This window comes from Argopecten irradians, chromosome 11 (genome assembly GCF_041381155.1).
Source record: "Argopecten irradians isolate NY chromosome 11, Ai_NY, whole genome shotgun sequence".
NCBI lineage: Eukaryota > Metazoa > Mollusca > Bivalvia > Pectinida > Pectinidae > Argopecten > Argopecten irradians.
The window spans coordinates 28,877,343-28,898,773 of NC_091144.1; the positions used below are offsets into that span (position 1 = coordinate 28,877,343).

At 37.2% G+C, this 21,431-nt stretch overlaps 2 protein-coding genes across 2 annotated transcripts in view; both read left to right on the forward strand.

The window, feature by feature from the left end:
• LOC138335216 (fibroblast growth factor receptor 3-like) overlaps window positions 1-4,985 on the forward strand; it is a 17,903-nt gene extending 12,918 nt beyond the window's left edge. The window contains exon 13 of the mRNA XM_069284195.1: window positions 123-4,985. Coding sequence (XP_069140296.1) covers window positions 123-290 — 168 coding nt within the window. The 3' untranslated portion in view covers window positions 291-4,985. The remainder of the gene's footprint in view (window positions 1-122) is intronic.
• An 8,199-nt stretch (window positions 4,986-13,184) lies between these two features.
• On the forward strand, window positions 13,185-20,947 carry LOC138335217 (oxaloacetate tautomerase FAHD1, mitochondrial-like). The gene is made up of 3 exons (XM_069284196.1): window positions 13,185-13,297; window positions 14,157-14,253; window positions 17,274-20,947. Exons 1-3 carry the CDS (start codon window positions 13,221-13,223, stop codon window positions 17,763-17,765), a joined length of 666 nt encoding a protein of 221 aa, XP_069140297.1. The 5' UTR covers window positions 13,185-13,220; the 3' UTR covers window positions 17,766-20,947.
• Window positions 20,948-21,431: the final 484 nt, after the last annotated feature.

Genomic DNA, 21,431 nt, shown 5'->3' on the forward strand with positions numbered 1-21,431 from the left:
ATTACTGAAGAACATAGCTTATGTATATAGTTCAAGATGTTCGTCTGTTCAAAACAACATGACATCATTCAACTTTTAGAAGTGTACTTTACTAATAGTTTCTTGCATTGGTTTCTTTTCAGTTTCAAGAGTATCTAGACTTGGAACCAGTTGAAAGTAGTCGGAGTTCGGACTGTCGGACGTCAGACAGTCAATATTCTTCCATGTCGCGGAGCAGTAGTAGTGTTGATGAGAGTGAAATAACCAGTACAAGTAGTAGTGGAAACGACTCAGAAACGGACTGTGTGTAGTCAAAGATTGATGACAAGGACTCGTGAAACATGTGAAGAAATAAGGAAATTTCTATATTTTGTGTTATTGATGTTATAAGGAGGCGGACAAGGCAGCAGAGCAGGGCGACATCAGCTGTATATTAAAGTGATTCGCACAATACCGGACAGTAGGGAGCCTCTGTCACTTACAACGTATGGATGGGACGAGAGCGGAGCACACGACCAAAGAGTGGGTGTGTGTACAATAGTGAACCTGTAAGTGGCAGGGCAAGACATTATACCTATCTATGCAAACAGTGTGCCAAGTGCCAGGAGGTCGGACAATTTCACCACAGACATTTGATTTCTTCAGAGACAAGATGTTTATAATATTGTTTGTGAATGTGCTTGTATGATTATTTCTTACAATACGGAAGTTCCAAGATGTGAATATTTTTGTAATGAACCAAATCGAAAAGGATTCTTGAAAAGTGACTGTGACGCTGATATGCAGGGCGATCAACCTTCAGGAACTACAACAGACTGTGGATGAAACGTACAGGATGCATTATTTGTTGTTTTTACTCCAGTTATAGCTGTGTGCTACACGGACTGCTAATTCACCAAGACACATCGGGTAATGTGCTGGTGTAACTATAATGTCTCATGGTCAGGTGGGGACAGAACCGCGACACGTCTTGATACCCGACCATCTTACTGTGTTGTTAAAATGACTCTTTAACAAGTGTATAGTTGATTATGTTGTGAAATCCAGCCAGTATGTCTTAAGACTTGTTTTTTAATTCTCATTTCAAAACTGAAATCACGACTTGTGACTCTTTTATTTTCGTTATCAACGACCATCCACGATTATATAGATGTTTGTGTTGATGATGTGATGGAATTAACGCACATGTAACAACAGCATTAAATCTCCACCAGTTATCTGTACTGTCCACCTACATGTTGACAGATGAATCGTTTATCATCATAAGTTAATTATTATTCTTTAATGATGGACACCACAGGATTTGAATCAAATCTCCACAGTTCAGTTATGTTTATTGGTAAAAATTCCAAAAGTAAACAAGAAAAATTACAACTGTAAATATTAGGCAATATTAGCAGAGAATATTTCAGAACTACATGTAGAACTGGAGTTTTTTTTATCTAGATACGCCCATACAGTATATAAAACTTAAACTTAAAAGTGTCACAATGAAAAACGGATTCCACCTTTTGGAGATTTTAGAGATCCCCAGCACCTGTAGTCAAAATTATGAGTGTTTTTGATACAAGCCCTTTGGACCTTTTAGTGGGGATTTTATTTCGGTTCTGTGGTGTCCACTTTTTCATCCTTTAGAGTCTGTTCCTTGGTAACGTAGATAAAGTTGTTTTTTTCTGCATCAGGAAGCTTCTAAGGTTCATTCCAAGGGAATATATTAATTAAGGGGCCATTTTTACCAAAATGGCATCTTCTTTCCATGAAAAACAAAAAGGATTTCATCACTATTTAATTCTATAGTAAACTTCATTTCAATGGATGTACCTGTTATGGTGATTCATGATCTGAATGAATAATTCATAAGCGCTATGTAAATATCATATTTATGTATATTTGAAATGTCAGATGAATGTTATTATTTACAATGCTGCCAAGATACATATTGTGTTTTCTGACTAATGATCATGAGGAATAATAATTTTATCTCTTAAAGGAAAATATCTGATTTTGTTTTAGTTTTCTCTGATTTGACTGAATCTTTAATGTTTTATTTAACTTTTTGAACATTTTGATGAAATAATCGAAGCTGCTGGAAACTTTGATGAATTGAGCCAGTCAGTGTTATAGATAGCCTTGTTATTGCCGAATAGGGATGTTGATATAGAGAATTAATAATTGTTACTACAGGTGTTTTGTTTGTCAAATTTTTATATGCTTTTAGAGAAGGTTTAGATAAGCCTTATATTTTTTATTGGTATTGATTAACAATAGTTATAAATCATGACTTAAGCTCTGACCATTTGTCAGCTTTTGAATTCAAAAATTAATTGTTGACCAATTTTATTTAGAATAAGAATAATTGTAAAATGCACTGAATTTTAATTATTTGTATTTCTTACTGCCAAATTAATGACTTTATTATTTTAGACACAAATCATTTTACTACCAGTGGTACTGGTTCGATATTCCCCACAGAAGTGGAAATGTGTTTTAAGATTTTTTCTTCTAAGGGACATAACTCATGTCACTGCCAGTTTAATGTTTTGTTTGAGAGCAGTATATTGGTCATGTTGGTGCCAAGTTTGTGTTCATGTCAACTTTGATTTTTTAACAGAGCAGTTTGTTAGAATAACAAGTTCTGCTTTTGTTGTATTGAAGCTAAAATTTTATGTATTTTTTTAAAACAAGATTTAGCATAGAAAAAAATATACATATGTACAAAATATTTTGTAGTGATTTTCAGATGATGAGTAAAATTTATTCTTTGGTTATGCTTATGAATGATTCTATGAAGAAGTAGTTGTTAATAATTGTACTTTTCTATTATTCTTAAAACTGGTTTTATTTTTCATAATCGATTGACAATCGAACAATGTGTTCTCTACAGTATAAATTCTGTGTTTGGTTTGCCATGTAATTTCTGTCTAATAGTCATTAATATCTTAGAAGTTTACATTGTCTTTCTGTTTGGAATTGATGTATATTTTTCTTTTTTCTTCAACTGGCAAAATCAGCAATAACTATCAAATCATACATCAGCTGTGACATACAAAAAGTTGAAATTGTAATATTTTATTGTTTAACAACAAAACTAAAATCACATAACTTGCTCATGGGAAAGAAATCCAAAATTTAACAATCAAAATCATACAAAAATCATTTTATCATAAATTCAAAGTTACATAGCTCTATGTTTAATATATGTGAATAGATATATTGCTCTTTATACAAATTCATCTTAAATCTGGGTACACAAAGGAATTCCTCAGTCCTGTCAAATGTTGGGTACGATAGTCATTTATTGAGGTACTGTATTCAACATGTACAACATGTCTTATAAACTGGGGCCAGCAGGTTCAGAGAAATAACATTTCCTCATTTGCTGACTTTATAGTTACCAGTAGTAAAATTCTGAAGTTTACAAAATTTCTTGATAAACTTTATTATTTTGCTTATTGAACAAGTTCACCCATCATGGCAACTGTATACACAGTCCACAGAATCTCCAAAGAACAAAATTGTCACAGCTAATGAGGTTTGAGTACTCAACCATGTCACATGATTAGTTTTGATATAGGCTATTTGTGTAATAATTGTTTGTTTTTTTTGTTTTATCTCCAGAATGTGTTCATATTTCAACTGCAATAACAAATAAGTGTTCATTCAGCTGCATTACCGCTCATAACTTCAAATGATATTGCATTTATAGAAAAAGTATCTCTCTCGCCTTTAAAACTTTCTCAAGTCAATGTGTTCAAATGGTTATTAACTCAAGACTTTTTAACTTTTGTTTTTTTGTGAGATGTAAAACATTAGATATCTTGTTATGCTTTTTTATATAAATTTCCATTTGTTGTTAGTATATATGCCTTGTTAACTTTTTATCAGAGTGTGTGTCTGTACTACGTACCTACATGTACATGCCTCTCTCTACCAAAGTGTAACAGATAGTGGAAAAAGTCAAACTATAAAAATAATTCAGTAGTGCAAAGGTCAATCTAGATAGGCCAGAGTTCAACAGAGTAGCAAAGGTCAGAGATCAATTAAAATAATTCAGGTTTCTGTTTACATTCTACATACATACACAGTTTATATTTTAAAGATAGAAAAATCAATTAAATATAAAAAGTCTGCATATTTTAAAATATATATATTTAAAAATATATATATATTATGATACAACTGTAATGAAAACTAAAAAGAAAAAAAATCACGCAAGAAAAAAAAAGAAGAAAAAAAAGAGACAAAATGAAAGCAGTTTTGTCTGTGAGAAAATATAACGTCCTATGAATTATCTGTTACACTTTGGTAGAAATTGGTATGAAGTCATTAACAGTATTGCCAAATTGTTCTGTCCCAAACTCATCGAACATAAAATCACCAAAAAAGCATTTATTGTCATATCAACATCACAGCATCATGAACTAATTACATCCTTTTTGTCATGTTCGATGTTTAACAACTCCTGAATAACTTTTAAGATAACTCTTACCATAGAATCTCCATAAATCATTCACCCCTGAAATAGCATAATGGTACGATCTAGTCTTTGATTTAGAAGAGCCTAAATGTGTTTTCAGGGGTGAATGAGTTCAATAGGTTAGGCTTTTCAGGGAAGGGGTGTTTATATAATTATGAAGAAATGTAAAGCTTATATCTATGATGGAATCACTGAGGGGCATTACAGAATATTCTCAAAAATAATAATATATGTAATAAAAATCTGAATGAAGAAAACAAATGTTGATCAATGAAATAATTCAATTTGAGATTTGTGTACATATTTAAAATTGTGAATAACTCTATAATGAAATTCTCTATATAGGAAGTGCTACGTGTGTACAAGTTGTTGAGTTGTTGGAGGTCGTTGTTGAAGGTCGTACATGAGATGGAGGATGTGAGACTTTACTTATCAGAGATGTTGGTGGTAACAGTGAAACTCTGTAGACAGTGTTGCATTGTATATTAATTAGGGGAAATAAAGATTCCAGCAAATCAGTGCAAACAAATTATTCTCTTTTGTTTTCTCTCAATCATACCAACTACCGAATTGGTGCAAACAAATGTTGTGGCCAAGTGGTTACACTGTGGAGATGGTAAACAGAGGTTGAGGGCAGGGGACACAATTCCTGCATCCCCTTAAATAAGGGAACGTGCCACTAGCCATCCATCACCACCTCAGGGCTGCAGGCGAGTGGGGCAGTTGCTTGGTGATAATCACAGGTAGTTTGATTTTTAGCTCACCTGGCCCGAAGGGCCGGTGAGCTTATGTCATGGCGCGGCGTCCGTCGTCCGTCCGTCCGTCCGTCCGTCAACATTTCCTTTAAATCGCTACTAGTCATAGAGTTCTGCATGGATTGTAACCAAATTTGGCCACAAACATCCTTGGGGGAGGGGGAACAGAACTTGTATAAATTTTGGCCCTGGTCCCCCGGGGGCAGGAGGGGCGGGGCCCAATAGGGGAAATAGAGGTAAATCCTTTAAATCGCTACTAGTCATAGAGTTCTACATGAATTGTAACCAAATTTGACCACAAACATCCTTGGGGGAGGGGAAACAGAACTTGTATAAATTTTGGCTCTGGTCCCCCAGGGGCAGGAGGGGCGGGGCCCAATAGGGGAAATAGAGGTAAATCCTTTAAATCGCTACTCGTCCTAGAGTTCTGCATGGATTGTAACCAAAATTAGCTACAAACATCCTTGGGGGAAGGGGAACAGAACTTGTATAAATTTTGGCTCTGGTCCCCCGGGGGCAGGAGGGGCGGGGCCCAATAGGGGTAATAGAGGTAAATCCTTTAAATCGCTACTAGTCATAGAGTTCTGAATGGAATGTAACCAAATTTGGCCACAAACATCCTTGGGGGAGGGGGAACAGACCTTGTATAAATTTTGGCTCTGACCCCCCGGGGGCAGAAGGGGCGGGGCCCAATAGGGGTAATAGAGGTAAATCCTATAAATCGCTACTTGTCCTAGAGTTCTGCATGGATTGTAACCAAATTTGACCACAAACATCCTTGGGGGAGGGGAAACAGAACTTGTATAAATTTTGGCCCTGGTCCCCCGGGGGCAGGAGGGGCGGGGCCCAATAGGGGAAATAGAGGTAAATCCTTTAAATCGCTACTAGTCATAGAGTTCTACATGAATTGTAACCAAATTTGACCACAAACATCCTTGGGGGAGGGGAAACAGAACTTGTATAAATTTTGGCTCTGGTCCCCCAGGGGCAGGAGGGGCGGGGCCCAATAGGGGAAATAGAGGTAAATCCTTTAAATCGCTACTCGTCCTAGAGTTCTGCATGGATTGTAACCAAAATTAGCCACAAACATCCTTGGGGGAAGGGGAACAGAACTTGTATAAATTTTGGCTCTGGTCCCCCGGGGGCAGGAGGGGCGGGGCCCAATAGGGGTAATAGAGGTAAATCCTTTAAATCGCTACTAGTCATAGAGTTCTGAATGGAATGTAACCAAATTTGGCCACAAACATCCTTGGGGGAGGGGGAACAGACCTTGTATAAATTTTGGCTCTGACCCCCCGGGGGCAGAAGGGGCGGGGCCCAATAGGGGAAATAGAGGTAAATCCTTTAAATCTCTACTTGTCCTAGAGCTCTACATGAATTGTAACCAAATTTGGCCACAAACATCCTTGGGGGAAGGGGAACAGAACTTGTATAAATTTTGGCTCTGATCCCCCAGGGGCAGGAGGGGTGGGGCCCAATAGGGGAAATAGAGGTAAATCCTTTAAATCGCTACTTGTCATAGAGTTCTGAATGGAATGTAACCAAATTTGGCCATCAACATCCTTTGGGGAAGGGGAAGAGAATTTGTATAAATTTTGGCTCTAGTCCCCCGGGGGCAGGAGGGGCGGGGCCCAATAGGGGTAATAGAGGTAAATCCTTTAAATCGCTACTAGTCATAGAGTTCTGAATGGAATGTAACCAAATTTGGCCACAAGCATCCTTTGGGGAAGGGGAACAGAACTTGTTTAAATTTTGGCTCTGGTCCCCCGGGGGCAGGAGGGGCGGGGCCCAATAGGGGAAATAGAGGTAAATCCTTTAAATCGCTACTAGTCATAGAGTTCTACATGAATTGTAACCAAATTTGGCCACAAACATCCTTGGGGGAAGGGGAACAGAACTTGTATAAATTTTGACTCTGGCCCCCCGAGGACAGGACGGGTGGGGCCCATTAGGGGAAATAGAGGTAAATCCTATAAATCACTTCTTGTCCTAGAGTTTTGCTTGGATTGTGACCAAATTTGGCCATAAACATCCTTGGGGGAAGGGGAACAGAACTTGTATAAATTTTGGCTCTGACCTCCTGGGGGCGGGAGGGGTGGGGCCCAATAGGGGATTTATTACTTGGCATTACAAACCAGGTGAGCGATACAGGCCCTCTGGGCCTCTTGTCTCCAGATACCTTGGCTTTCCTGCACCTCTGTAAATGGACAAATCATTCAAACTGACTGTTACAGTGTTATAGGACGTGAAAGAAAATAAACTCAATCCTTAACCTGCAAACAAATGAATGTCAAAGCTCAAAAACCAGAAATACATTGAGGGCATTCCGATATCAAAGGTGCAAACCAGAAATACATCGAGGGCCTTCCGATATCAAAGGTGCAAAACCAGAAATACATTGAGGACCTTCCGATATCGAAGGTACAAAACCAGATATACAACGAGGGCCTTCCGATATCAAAGGTACAAAACCAGAAATACATTGAGGGCCTTCCGATATCAAAGTTACAAAACCAGAAATACATTGAGGACCTTCCGATATCAAAGGTACAAAACCAGAAATACATTGAGGGCCTTCCGATATCAAAGGTACAAAACCAGAAATACATGGAGGGCCTTCCGATATCAAAGGTCAAAACCAGAAATACATTGAGGACCTTCCGATATCAAAGGTACAAAACCAGAAATACATTGAGGACCTTCCGATATCAAAGGTACAAAACCAGAAATACATTGAGGACCTTCCGATATCAAAGTACAAAACCAGAAATACATTGAGGGCCTTCCGATATCAAAGGTACAAAACCAGAAATACATTGAGGGCCTTCCGATATCAAAGGTTCAAAACCAGAAATACATTGAGGGCCTTCCGATATCAAAGGTACAAAACCAGAAATACATTGAGGGCCTTCCGATATCAAAGGTACAAAACCAGAAATACATTGAGGGCCTTCCGATATCAAATGTCAAAACCAGAAATACATTGAGGGCCTTCCTATATCAAAGGTACAAAACCAGAAATACAAGGGCCTTCCGATATCAAAGTCAAAACCAGAAATACATGAGGGCTTCCGATATCAAAGTACAAAACCAGAAATACATTGAGGGCCTTCCGATATCAAAGGTACAAAACCAGAAATACATTGAGGGCCTTCCGATATCAAAGGTACAAAACCAGAAATACATTGAGGCCTTCCGATATCAAAGGTACAAAACCAGAAATACATTGAGGGCCTTCCGATATCAAAGGTACAAAACCAGAAATACATTGAGGACCTTCCGATATCAAAGGTACAAAACCAGAAATACATTGAGGACCTTCCGATATCAAAGGTACAAAACCAGAAATACATTGAGGGCATTCCGATATCAAATGTCAAAACCAGAAATACATTGAGGGCCTTCCGATATCAAAGGTACAAAACCAGAAATACATTGAGGACCTTCCGATATCAAAGGTACAAAACCAGAAATACATTGAGGGCCTTCCGATATCAAAGGTACAAAACCAGAAATACATCGAGGGCCTTCCGATATCAAAGGTGCAAAACCAGAAATACATTGAGGACCTTCCGATATCGAAGTACAAAACCAGAAATACATTGAGGGCCTTCCGATATCAAAGGTACAAAACCAGAAATACATTGAGGACCTTCCGATATCAAAGTTACAAAACCAGAAATACATTGAGGGCATTCCGATATCAAAGGTAAAAAACCAGAAATACCATGAGGGCCTTCCGATATCAAAGGTACAAAACCAGAAATACATTGAGGTCCTTCCGATATCAAAGGTACAAAACCAGAAATACATTGAGGGCCTTCCGATATCAAAGGTACAAAACCAGAAATACATTGAGGGCCTTCCGATATCAAAGGTACAAAACCAGAAATACATTGAGGACCTTCCGATATCAAAGGTACAAAACCAGAAATACATAGAGGGCATTCCGATATCAAAGGTCCAAAACCAGAAATACATCGAGGGTCTTCCGATATCAAAGGTACAAAACCAGAAATACATTGAGGGCCTTCCGATATCAAAGGTACAAAACCAGAAATACATTGAGGGCCTTCCGATATCAAAGGTACAAAACCAGAAATACATTGAGGGCCTTCCGATATCAAAGGTACAAAACCAGAAATACATTGAGGGCCTTCCGATATCAAAGGTACAAAACCAGAAATACATTGAGGGCCTTCCGATATCAAAGGTACAAAACCAGAAATACATTGAGGGCCTTCCGATATCAAAGGTACAAAACCAGAAATACATTGAGGGCCTTCCGATATCAAAGGTACAAAACCAGAAATACATTGAGGGCCTTCCGATATCAAAGGTACAAAACCAGAAATACATTGAGGGCCTTCTTATATCAAAGGTACAAAACCAGAAATACATTGATGGCCTTCCGATATCAAAGTTACAAAACCAGAAATACATTGAGGACCTTCCGATATCAAAGGTACAAAACCAGAAATACATTGAGGGCCTTCCGATATCAAAGGTACAAAACCAGAAATACATTGAGGACCTTCCGATATCAAAGGTACAAAACCAGAAATACATTGAGGGCCTTCCGATATCAAAGGTACAAAACCAGAAATACATTGAGGCCCTTCCGATATCAAAGGTACAAAACCAGAAATACATTGAGGGCCTTCCGATATCAAAGGTACAAAACCAGAAATACATTGAGGGCCTTCCGATATCAAAGGTACAAAACCAGAAATACATTGAGGGCCTTCCGATATCAAAGGTACAAAACCAGAAATACATTGAGGGCCTTCCGATATCAAAGGTACAAAACCAGAAATACATTGAGGGCCTTCCGATATCAAATGTCACAAAACCAGAAATACATTGAGGCCTTCCGATATCAAAGGTACAAAACCAGAAATACATTGAGGCCTTCCGATATCAAAGGTACAAAACCAGAAATACATTGAGGGCCTTCCGATATCAAAGGTACAAAACCAGAAATACATTGAGGGCCTTCCGATATCAAAGTACAAAACCAGAAATACATTGAGGGCCTTCCGATATCAAAGTACAAAACCAGAAATACATTGAGGGCCTTCCGATATCAAAGTACAAAACCAGAAAACATTGAGGGCCTTCCGATATCAAAGGTACAAAACCAGAAATACAACGAGGGCCTTCCGATATCAAAGGTACAAAACCAGAAATACATTGAGGACCTTCCGATATCAAAGGTACAAAACCAGAAATACATTGAGGGCCTTCCGATATCAAAGGTACAAAACCAGAAATACATTGAGGGCCTTCCGATATCAAAGGTACAAAACCAGAAATACATTGAGGGCCTTCCGATATCAAAGGTACAAAACCAGAAATACATTGAGGACCTTCCGATATCAAAGTTACAAAACCAGAAATACATTGAGGACCTTCCGATATCAAAGGTACAAAACCAGAAATACATTGAGGGCCTTTCGATATCAAAGGTACAAAACCAGAAATACATTGAGGGCCTTCCGATATCAAAGGTACAAAACCAGAAATACATTGAGGGCCTTCCGATATCAAAGGTACAAAACCAGAAATACATTGAGGGCCTTCCGATATCAAAGGTACAAAACCAGAAATACATTGAGGGCCTTCCGATCTCAAATGTCAAAACCAGAAATACATTGAGGGCCTTCCTGTATCAAAGGTGCAAAACCAGAAATACATTGAGGGCCTTCCGATATCAAAGGTACAAAACCAGAAATACATTGAGGGCCTTCCGATATCAAAGGTCAAAACCAGAAATACATTGAGGGCCTTCCGATATCAAAGGTACAAAACCAGAAATACATTGAGGGCCTTCCGATATCAAAGGTACAAAACCAGAAATACATTGAGGGCCTTCCGATATCAAAGTACAAAACCAGAAAATACATTGAGGGCCTTCCGATATCAAAGGTACAAAACCAGAAATACATTGAGGGCCTTCCGATATCAAAGGTACAAAACCAGAAATACATTGAGGGCCTTCGATATCAAAGGTACAAAACCAGAAATACATTGAGGGCCTTCCGATATCAAAGGTGCAAAACCAGAAATACATTGAGGTCCTTCCGATATCAAAGGTACAAAACCAGAAATACATTAAGGCCTTCCGATATCAAAGGTACAAAACCAGAAATACATTGATGTCCTTCCGATATCAAAGGTACAAAACCAGAAATACATTGAGGGCCTTCCGATATCAAAGGTACAAAACCAGAAATACATTGAGGGCATTCCGATATCAAAGGTACAAAACCAGAAATACCATGAGGGCCTTCCGATATCAAAGGTACAAAACCAGAAATACATTGAGGGTCCTTCCGATATCAAAGGTACAAAACCAGAAATACAATGAGGGCCTTCCTGATATCAAAGGTACAAAACCAGAAATACATTGAGGGCCTTCCGATATCAAAAGTACAAAACCAGAAATACATTGAGGGCCTTCCGATATCAAAGGTACAAAACCAGAAATACATTGAGGGCCTTCCGATATCAAAGGTACAAAACCAGAAATACATTGAGGACCTTCCGATATCAAAGGTACAAAACCAGAAATACATTGAGGGCCTTCCGATATCAAAGGTACAAAACCAGAAATACATTGAGGGCCTTCCGATATCAAAGGTACAAAACCAGAAATACATTGAGGGCCTTCCGATATCAAAGGTACAAAACCAGAAATACATTGAGGGCCTTCCGATATCAAAGTTACAAAACCAGAAATACATTGAGGGACCTTCCGATATCAAAGGTACAAAACCAGAAATACATTGAGGGCCTTCCGATATCAAAGGTACAAAACCAGAAATACATTGAGGGCCTTCCGATATCAAAGGTACAAAACCAGAAATACATTGAGGGCCTTCCGATATCAAAGTACAAAACCAGAAATACATTGAGGCCTTCCGATATCAAAGGTACAAAACCAGAAATACATTGAGGGCCTTCGATATCAAAGGTACAAAACCAGAAATACATTGAGGGCCTTCCGATATCAAAGGTACAAAACCAGAAATACATTGAGGGCCTTCCGATATCAAAGGTACAAAACCAGAAATACATTGAGGGCCTTCCGATATCAAAGGTACAAAACCAGAAATACATTGAGGACCTTCCGATATCAAAGGTACAAAACCAGAAATACATTGAGGGCCTTCCGATATCAAAGGTGCAAAACCAGAAATACATTGAGGACCTTCCGATATCAAAGGTACAAAACCAGAAATACATTGAGGGCCTTCCGATATCAAAGGTACAAAACCAGAAATACATTGAGGACCTTCGATATCAAAGTTAAAAACCAGAAATACATTGAGGGCTTCCGATATCAAAGTACAAAACCAGAAATACATTGAGGACCTTCCGATATCAAAGGTACAAAACCAGAAATACATTGAGGACCTTCCGATATCAAAGGTACAAAACCAGAAATACATTGAGGGCCTTCCGATATCAAAGGTACAAAACCAGAAACACATTGCGGGCCAATGCTCTGATAACAGAAATAGGCCTACATTGACAAGCGACAAGCCTCATCATCATCACTATTATTTTTATCATCATTATCATCAGAAATTCATGGACAGAAATCATCATCACCATCGTAGTCGTCATCATCATCGCCACTATTATTATCATTATCACCATCGTCATCATCATCATTACACACCATCATCACCATCATCATCATCAGATATATACGGACAGAAATCATCATCACCATCGTCGTCTTCATAAACATTATTATCATCATCATCATCATCATTATCATCATCATCATCATCATCATCATCATCATCATCATTATCATAAACCATCACCGTCATCATAACAATCACTATTTTTATCATCGCCATCAGTATCTCACCACTAGACTATATATAGCTACTCATTGTCAACATATAGGCAAACAGCGTCACCGTGAAACTTGTCCACAGTACGGCCAAAAGGGTATAACTCTAGTTTAAGTTTTAAGACGACTTCAGACTAAGATGGCTGCCTCCAGTGCCAACCTAGCAAGATTCAGCGAGATTGGGAAGAAAATCTTGGCGATCGGACGAAATTACAAGTAATTCAGATGTAGTTAATGTGAAGCAATGTAGCAATGATTAATAATGAATATTTGATCTTGACTGTCAATCGATTAGTTTGCCATAAACATAAACTTATTATGAGGCAAGGCTTGTTTCTCAGCTCTCCGACTGATCAGTCAATTTCGGAGGAATATCTCGATAATGCGATGTACGTCGTAATAACCCGGCCAAATTTCATTAATTGATATTTTGTGACAATATTGTTTACTGGTTGTTTTTAAGCAATGGATATTTAGAAACAGAAGTTACTCTGACCATAGTCAGATAATGAAATCTGATATGGGCGTTTTTGACCTATATATAGAATGTTTTCTTTTACCTGTAACTTTATATACAGGTAGATATACGATACCTGGTGTAGTTATCCTCGCATAAAAATCATATCAGGGCTATTCCTTTAATGTTGATGTGATTCAGAGATAAATCTATATAAATTATTAATACAAAAAGTTCTTTTTTCAATATTTGTAATTAGAATTGAGGCAGTTGGCATAAAAAATAACAACACAATGTCACGTGAAGGCACCTGGAAAATTACCAGATTTTACTTGAGTACTAGCCTATATACAGATAATCTTGTTAAAATTAGATGCTCTTGTAGCGGAAAAGATATTACACCTCGATCTGAGGAAAAGATGTCAGAAGTGTACTGTACATAATATCTTTTTCGCTACAAGAGTAGCCAGTTTAAGATGAAGCTTCAATGTCATAAACTTTATATTTATATGTCAATGTTTGGTGTCTCCGGTTCGCACATTGATCACGCTTTGCATATAACATTATTTTACTCCCAATGTTTATATAACAAGTCAAGATGGCTATTATCTACTCCAGATCGCATGTTAAAGAACTAAATAATCCAATCCCGAAGAGTCCGTTGGTATTCATCAAGCCCACCAGTGCCTACGTTTTCGAGGGCCAGCGAATAAGGGTAGGTACAACAAACAAACTTCACAAGGTAGGTAGAGAGTTAACAACAGTTAAAAAGGTTAGGTTTAAATTAGCTACTGTTGTAGTAGAAAAGATAGTCAGAAGATTCAGTCAGAAAGTGATATCTTTTCCGCTACAGCAGTAGCTGCGGGGTAAGTGTAAGTCAGCTGTTACTGAATAGCTGGTTATTTATGTGGGAAATATATTTTTGGGATTTCAAGAAACATTTTCTTTGTGACTAAGAAAACCAATACAGTGAAAACTGCCTATAAAGACCAACCAAGAGACTCAGAGCACATTGTATTGAAAATGACCATTTAGGACCCTAAGAAAGTGGTCTTTGTACTCTAGGGTGTCCGATCACGTATGATCTCTACACCCCTGGACTATCTCATAGTTAAGCTGGAGGCAATAGAACAGGTAATTTAGTCCTTTAATATACATCAAAAGAGCCGTATAACGGTACACTGATTGACTGTGTGTCTTCGAAGAAAATTTTTTTTGCAGGCCTGGCCTGTGATAAGTTCAGATTTGTTCCCCTGACCTTGCAAATCAGTGAAACAGCTATTGGCACCAAAATGGCTCCTTCGATCGTATGCCAATGGGACAACTTGAATCTGCAATCTTAACATTAGTCCCAATCAAATCTTTCAGCTGGCTCAGATTAATTGACAATATTGAAATCTTATGGACCTCCAACAGACAGTCTCTCTATAAATTTATTGAACATGCCAACGCATTCCAAAATTCCATCGAATTCACTGCCGACATATCATTAGATACCAATATATTTCTAGACACTAGGCCCACCTTAGTTGAAGGAGCCATTACTGACTTGTATTCCAAACCTACTGATTCTCATCTATACCTCCGTCCCACCAGTTGTTACCCCTCGCACACCACGGCCACCAGAGGCATTCCCTATTCACAAGCTTTACGAATCCGTCGAATAGTGTCCGACAATACCACCTTCGAACTCCGGTGCGAAAAGCTGAAATGCCACCTTCTTCCTAGAGGATACAAATCGCATCTGATCGACCAAGAAACCGACAAGGTCCGCGCTCTAGATAGTGCCAATCTTCTCATATACAAGTGTACCAAACCAGAACTGCCACTCAACGTGTTCCCTGTTTGGTAACATTCCATCCTAACTTACCACATCTCCATTCTATCCTTACGAACCACTGGAAAAGCATCGAGTCATCAACTAAACTTAGGCGTGTTTTCCCAGAGCCACCGCTACTAGCCTACCACAGACCAAAAAATGTAAAAGACCTTGTAGTGAGCAGCAAACTTCTTCTTGCTCCTGCTGCACAAACGGGTTCATTCCAGACATGCAACAATAAACGGTGCATGATGTGTCCTACACAGCATCCACAGACACATTTGAATGTGCTATCGACAACAAAGCATACAACATCCGACAGAACCTGACGTGCAAATCCAGCAATGTCATCTGCCTCCTCTCGTGTACGAAATGCACCATGCAATACGTTGGGAAAAACGACGGTCCACTCAACATCAGAATCAACAATCACGGCTGGTCTATCAAACAGAACAAACCTCACTATTCAGTTGCCAGACATTTCAACTTACCCTGGCATGGTTGGAAAGACATGCAGGTGATTGCAATTGAGCACTGTTCCTACTGGACACAAGCCAAGCTTCGATCGAGAGAGAGATTTTGGATTACCTATCTACAGACCCGCTATCCCGGGGCATTAATGAACGTTAAATGTATATATATTGCAAATTGACATCGATTGATCACTCGCTTTTCAATTGCTATTACCTACTTCCACCATTTTCCCGTTCTTTTTTTTCTACGCTTTTTTTTGTCTTTTGCATGTGCTGCCCGGCAAAATGCGACTAAATTTAGGACTTTGCTCCTTTGCATACGCACACCGAGGAGATAGACCACTAAATTTTCATCCTATACAAATGAGCACTACATATTTCAATTTCGCCACACATTTGAAGTCACATGTGGCAAGCTCTCCAGCCACCGTTCATATTGTAGCATTCTGCCGAACAGCATGGCTACTTTTTGGTAGATCCGGCCTTCGGCTGCCACTTGCCGAAGGATTAATTGCGCTGCACTGTGCTGTTAAATATTTGTCGTCTTTCATTGTCCCGTTTTACTGTTCGTGTCATATTATGTACATGTAATCGTGTTCCTTTTGTGTGTCTTGGTGAAGGGGCAGATCGTCTTGAAAATTTGACATTTTTTTTGTCCACACGGTTGGAATTACTTCTTTGTCCCAAAGTTTTACTATGAGATAGTCCAGGGGTGTAAAGATCGGAAGTGATCGGAAACCCTGGATTATCGAGGATGCGGGGGTGGATGCTATGGCAGGTTTCATTGAATACATGTATAAATAAGTTTTACTCAGAAAATACTGCCTATGGTAGTATTGTAATGACAGATCCAAATGTAGACTCTTTGGGTACAAAATGTATATAATGTAGTGGAGAAAGCCTTCGGAGAGTTCAGGTCCACTATATAGAGACACATGATAACCTGGTACTATTGATACTGTGAATGCGTTGTAAACGTGTATTTGGAGTAAGTATGAAAGAGAAATGTTTTACATGAATATCAGTATGTGTCAAAAAGAAACTGAAAACCAATCCTGACACTTTATCCTATAGTCTATATTGTGATATATATTTCTTCCTTCCAAATAAACATATAGGATATTTAAAAAGACATCTTTATTTTGAATGTTTACTGTGCAGTTGAAAATGAACATTAATTTATACTCCACAAATGAATATGTTCCTTGCCAACTGGATTAATACATGTTTTATTGTGTACTACAGCTACTGTAGTTTAAGCACTTAAAATGAAGATCAATCCTCATATTTACATTCCTGTTTTGGTTTTAGACAGAATGAATCTGTAACTATGATCACCATGGTTACTAGGCTAAATAGACTAATGTACATAGATATCTTTTACATATATATTTTTAAATGGGATGAAGCCCTTGTTTAAAAGATTTTTTCCTCTTTTGAAAGTTTCCACCTGGCTGCAATGAGCTCCATCATGAAGTTGAGCTGGGAATTGTAATTGGGAAAGGCGGCACCAGCATCTCTGAGGAGAATGCAATGGACCATGTCGGCGGATACGTTCTCGCTCTGGACATGACTGCCAAGGATCTCCAGGATTACGCCAAAAAGAATGGTCATCCTTGGGAACTTTCCAAATCTTGGGATACATCTTGTCCAGTCAGCAATTTCATCGAGAAGGACAAATTACCAAATCCAAGTAACCTTGACCTCTGGCTTAAGGTCAACGGAGAACTGAAGCAAAATGGAAACACAACTGATATGATTTTCCCCATTCCATTCTTGATCAGTTTCCTCAGCAAATCTTTCAAACTGGAAGAGGGAGATGTATTGTTGACTGGTACGCCATCTGGTGTTGGTCCAGTGAATGAAGGGGACGAAATCCAGGCAGGGTTGTCAGATATCATATCTGTCAAATTCAGTGTGGGTGAAAATAAATAATTTGAATGGAATTCAGTGTGAATGCAATCAGATTTTATTGATTTCCATTTAATTACACTGGTGCTTTAATCGGAATTGAACAAGTACATTACATAATTTAAGATAATCATAATCACGGGGTTTATAATTTATTATTTTCACTTCATATTGAACGGAGAACTATCTGATTTTGTTTTAGTTTTCTCTGATTTGACTGAATCTTTATGTTTTATTTAAATTTTTGAACATTTTGATGAAATAATCGAAGCTGCTGGAAACTTTGATGAATTGAGCCAGTCAGTGTTATAGATAGCCTTGTTATTGCCGAATAGGGATGTTGATATAGAGAATTAATAATTGTTACTACAGGTGTTTTGTTTGTCAAATTTTTATATGCTTTTAGAGAAGGTTTAGATAAGCCTTATATTTTTTATTGGTATTGATGAACAATACTTATAAATCATGACTTAAGCACTAACCATTTGTCAGCTTTTGAATTCAAAAATTAATTGTTGACCATTTTTTTTAGAATAAGAATAATTGTAAAATGCACTGAATTTTAAGTATTTTTATTTCTTACTGCCAAATTAATGAATTTATGATTTTAGACACAAATCATTTTACTACCAGTGGTACTGGTTCGATATTCCCCACAGAAGTGGAAATGTGTTTTAAGATTTTTTCTTCTAAGGGACATAACTCATGTCACTGCCAGTTTAATGTTTTGTTTGAGAGCAGTATATTGGTCATGTTGGTGCCAAGTTTGTGTTAATGTCAACTTTGATTTTTTAACAGGGCAGTTTGTGAGAATAACAAGTTCTGCATTTGTTGTATTGAAGCTAAAATTTTATGTATTTTTTTTAAAACAAGATTTAGCATAGAAAAAAAATATACATAAGTACAAAATATTTTGTAGTGATTTTCAGATGATGAGTAAAATTTATTCTTTGGTTATGCTTATGAATGATTCTATGAAGAAGTAGTTGTTAATAATTGTACTTTTCTATTATTCTTAAAACTGGTTTTATTTTTCATAATCGATTGACAATCGAACAATGTGTTCTCTACAGTATAAATTCTGTGTTTGGTTTGCCATGTAATTTCTGTCTAATAGTCATTAATATCTTAGAAGTTTACATTGTCTTTCTGTTTGGAATTGATGTATATTTTTCTTTTTTCTTCAACTGGCAAAATCAGCAATAACTATCAAATCATACATCAGCTGTGACATACAAAAAGTTGAAATTGTAATATTTTATTGTTTAACAACAAAACTAAAATGACATAACTTGCTCATGGGAAAGAAATCCAAAATTTAACAATCAAAATCATACAAAAATCATTTTATCATAAATTCAAAGTTACATAGCTCTATGTTTAATATATGTGAATAGATATATTGCTCTTTATACAAATTCATCTTAAATCTGGGTACACAAAGGAATTCCTCAGTCCTGTCAAATGTTGGGTACGATAGTCATTTATTGAGGTACTGTATTCAACATGTACAACATGTCTTATAAACTGGGGCCAGCAGGTTCAGAGAAATAACATTTCCTCATTTGCTGACTTTATAGTTACCAGTAGTAAAATTCTGAAGTTTACAAAATTTCTTGATAAACTTTATTATTTTGCTTATTGAACAAGTTCACCCATCATGGCAACTGTATACACAGTCCACAGAATCTCCAAAGAACAAAATTGTCACAGCTAATGAGGTTTGAGTACTCAACCATGTCACATGATTAGTTTTGATATAGGCTATTTGTGTAATAATTGTTTTTTTTTTTTTTTATCTCCAGAATGTGTTCACATTTCAACTGCAATAACAAATAAGTGTTCATTCAGCTGCATTACCGCTCATAACTTAAAATGATATTGCATTTATAGAAAAAGTATCTCTCTCGCCTTTAAAACTTTCTCAAGTCAATGTGTTCAAATGGTTATTAACTCAAGACTTTTTAACTTTTGTTTTTTTGTGAGATGTAAAACATTAGATATCTTGTTATGCTTTTTTATATAAATTTCCATTTGTTGTTAGTATATATGCCTTGTTAACTTTTTATCAGAGTGTGTGTCTGTACTGCGTACCTACATGTACATGCCTCTCTCTACCAAAGTGTAACAGATAGTGGAAAAAGTCAAACTATAAAAATAATTCAGTAGTGCAAAGGTCAATCTAGATAGGCCAGAGTTCAACAGAGTAGCAAAGGTCAGAGATCAATTAAAATAATTCAGGTTTCTGTTTACATTCTACATACATACACAGTTTATATTTTAAAGATAGAAAAATCAATTAAATATAAAAAGTCTGCATATTTTAAAATATATATATTTAAAAATATATATATATTATGATACAACTGTAATGAAAACTAAAAAGAAGAAAAAATCACGCAAGAAAAAAAAAAAGGAAAAAAAACCAAAAACAAAAAAGAGACAAAATGAAAGCAGTTTTATCTGTGAGAAAATATAACGTCCTATGAATTATCTGTTACACTTTGATAGAAATTGGTATGAAGTCATTAACAGTATTGCCAAATTGTTCTGTCCCAAACTCATCGAACATAAAATCACCAAAAAAGCATTTATTGTCATATCAACATCACAGCATCATGAACTAATTACATCCTTTTTATCATGTTCGATGTTTAACAACTCCTTAATAACTTTTAAGATAACTCTTACCATAGAATCTCCATAAATCATTCACCCCTGAAATAGCATAATGGACCGATCAAGTCTTTGATTTAGAAGAGCCTAAATGTGTTTTCAGGGGTGAATAAGTTCAATAGGTTAGGCTTTTCAGGGAAGGGGTGTTTATATAATTATGAAGAAATGTAAAGCTTATATCTATGATGGAATCACTGAGGGGCATTACAGAATATTCTCAAAAATAATAATATATGTAATAATTCTGAATGAAGAAAACAAATGTTGATCAATGAAATAATTCAATTTGAGATTTGTGTACATATTTAAAATTGTGAATAACTCTAGAATGAAATCCTCTATATAGGAAGTGCTACGTGTGTACAAGTTGTTGAGTTGTTGGAGGTCGTTGTTGAAGGTCGTACATGAGATGGAGGATGTGAGACTTTACTTATCAGAGATGTTGGTGGTAACAGTGAAACTCTGTAGACAGTGTTGCATTGTATATTAATTAGGGGAAATAAAGATTCCAGCAAATCAGTGCAAACAAATTATTCTCTTTTGTTTTCTCTCAATCATACCAACTACCGAATTAGTGCAAACAAATGTTGTGGCCAAGTGGTTACACTGTGGAGATGGTAAACAGAGGTTGAGGGCAGGGGACACAATTCCTGCATCCCCTTGAATAAGGGAACGTGCCATTAGCCATCCATCACCACCTCAGGGCTGCAGGCGAGTGGGGCAGTTGCCTGGTGATAATCACAGGTAGTTTGATTTTCTCCAGATACCTTGGCTTTCCTGCACCTCTGTAAATTGAAAAATCATTCAAACTGACTGTTACAGTGTTATAGGACGTGAAAGAAAATAAACCCAATCCTTAACCTGCAAACAAATGAATGTCAAAGCTCAAAAATCGGAAATACACTGAGGGCCTTCCGATACTAATGCTCTTACTCCAGAAATACATTGCTCTTACTCCAGAAATACATTGATGGTCCTCTGATATCAAAAGTACAAAACCAGAAATACATTAAG

Excerpts from the sequence above, each read along its gene's own strand:
- LOC138335217 (XM_069284196.1), top strand. The coding sequence starts at position 13,221 with ATGGCTGCCTCCAGTGCCAACCTAGCAAGATTCAGCGAGATTGGGAAG. Across the intron at positions 13,298-14,156 it reads GCGATCGGACGAAATTACAA|ATCGCATGTTAAAGAACTAA; the intron begins GTAATTCAGATG and ends TATCTACTCCAG. Across the intron at positions 14,254-17,273 it reads TCGAGGGCCAGCGAATAAGG|TTTCCACCTGGCTGCAATGA; the intron begins GTAGGTACAACA and ends CTCTTTTGAAAG.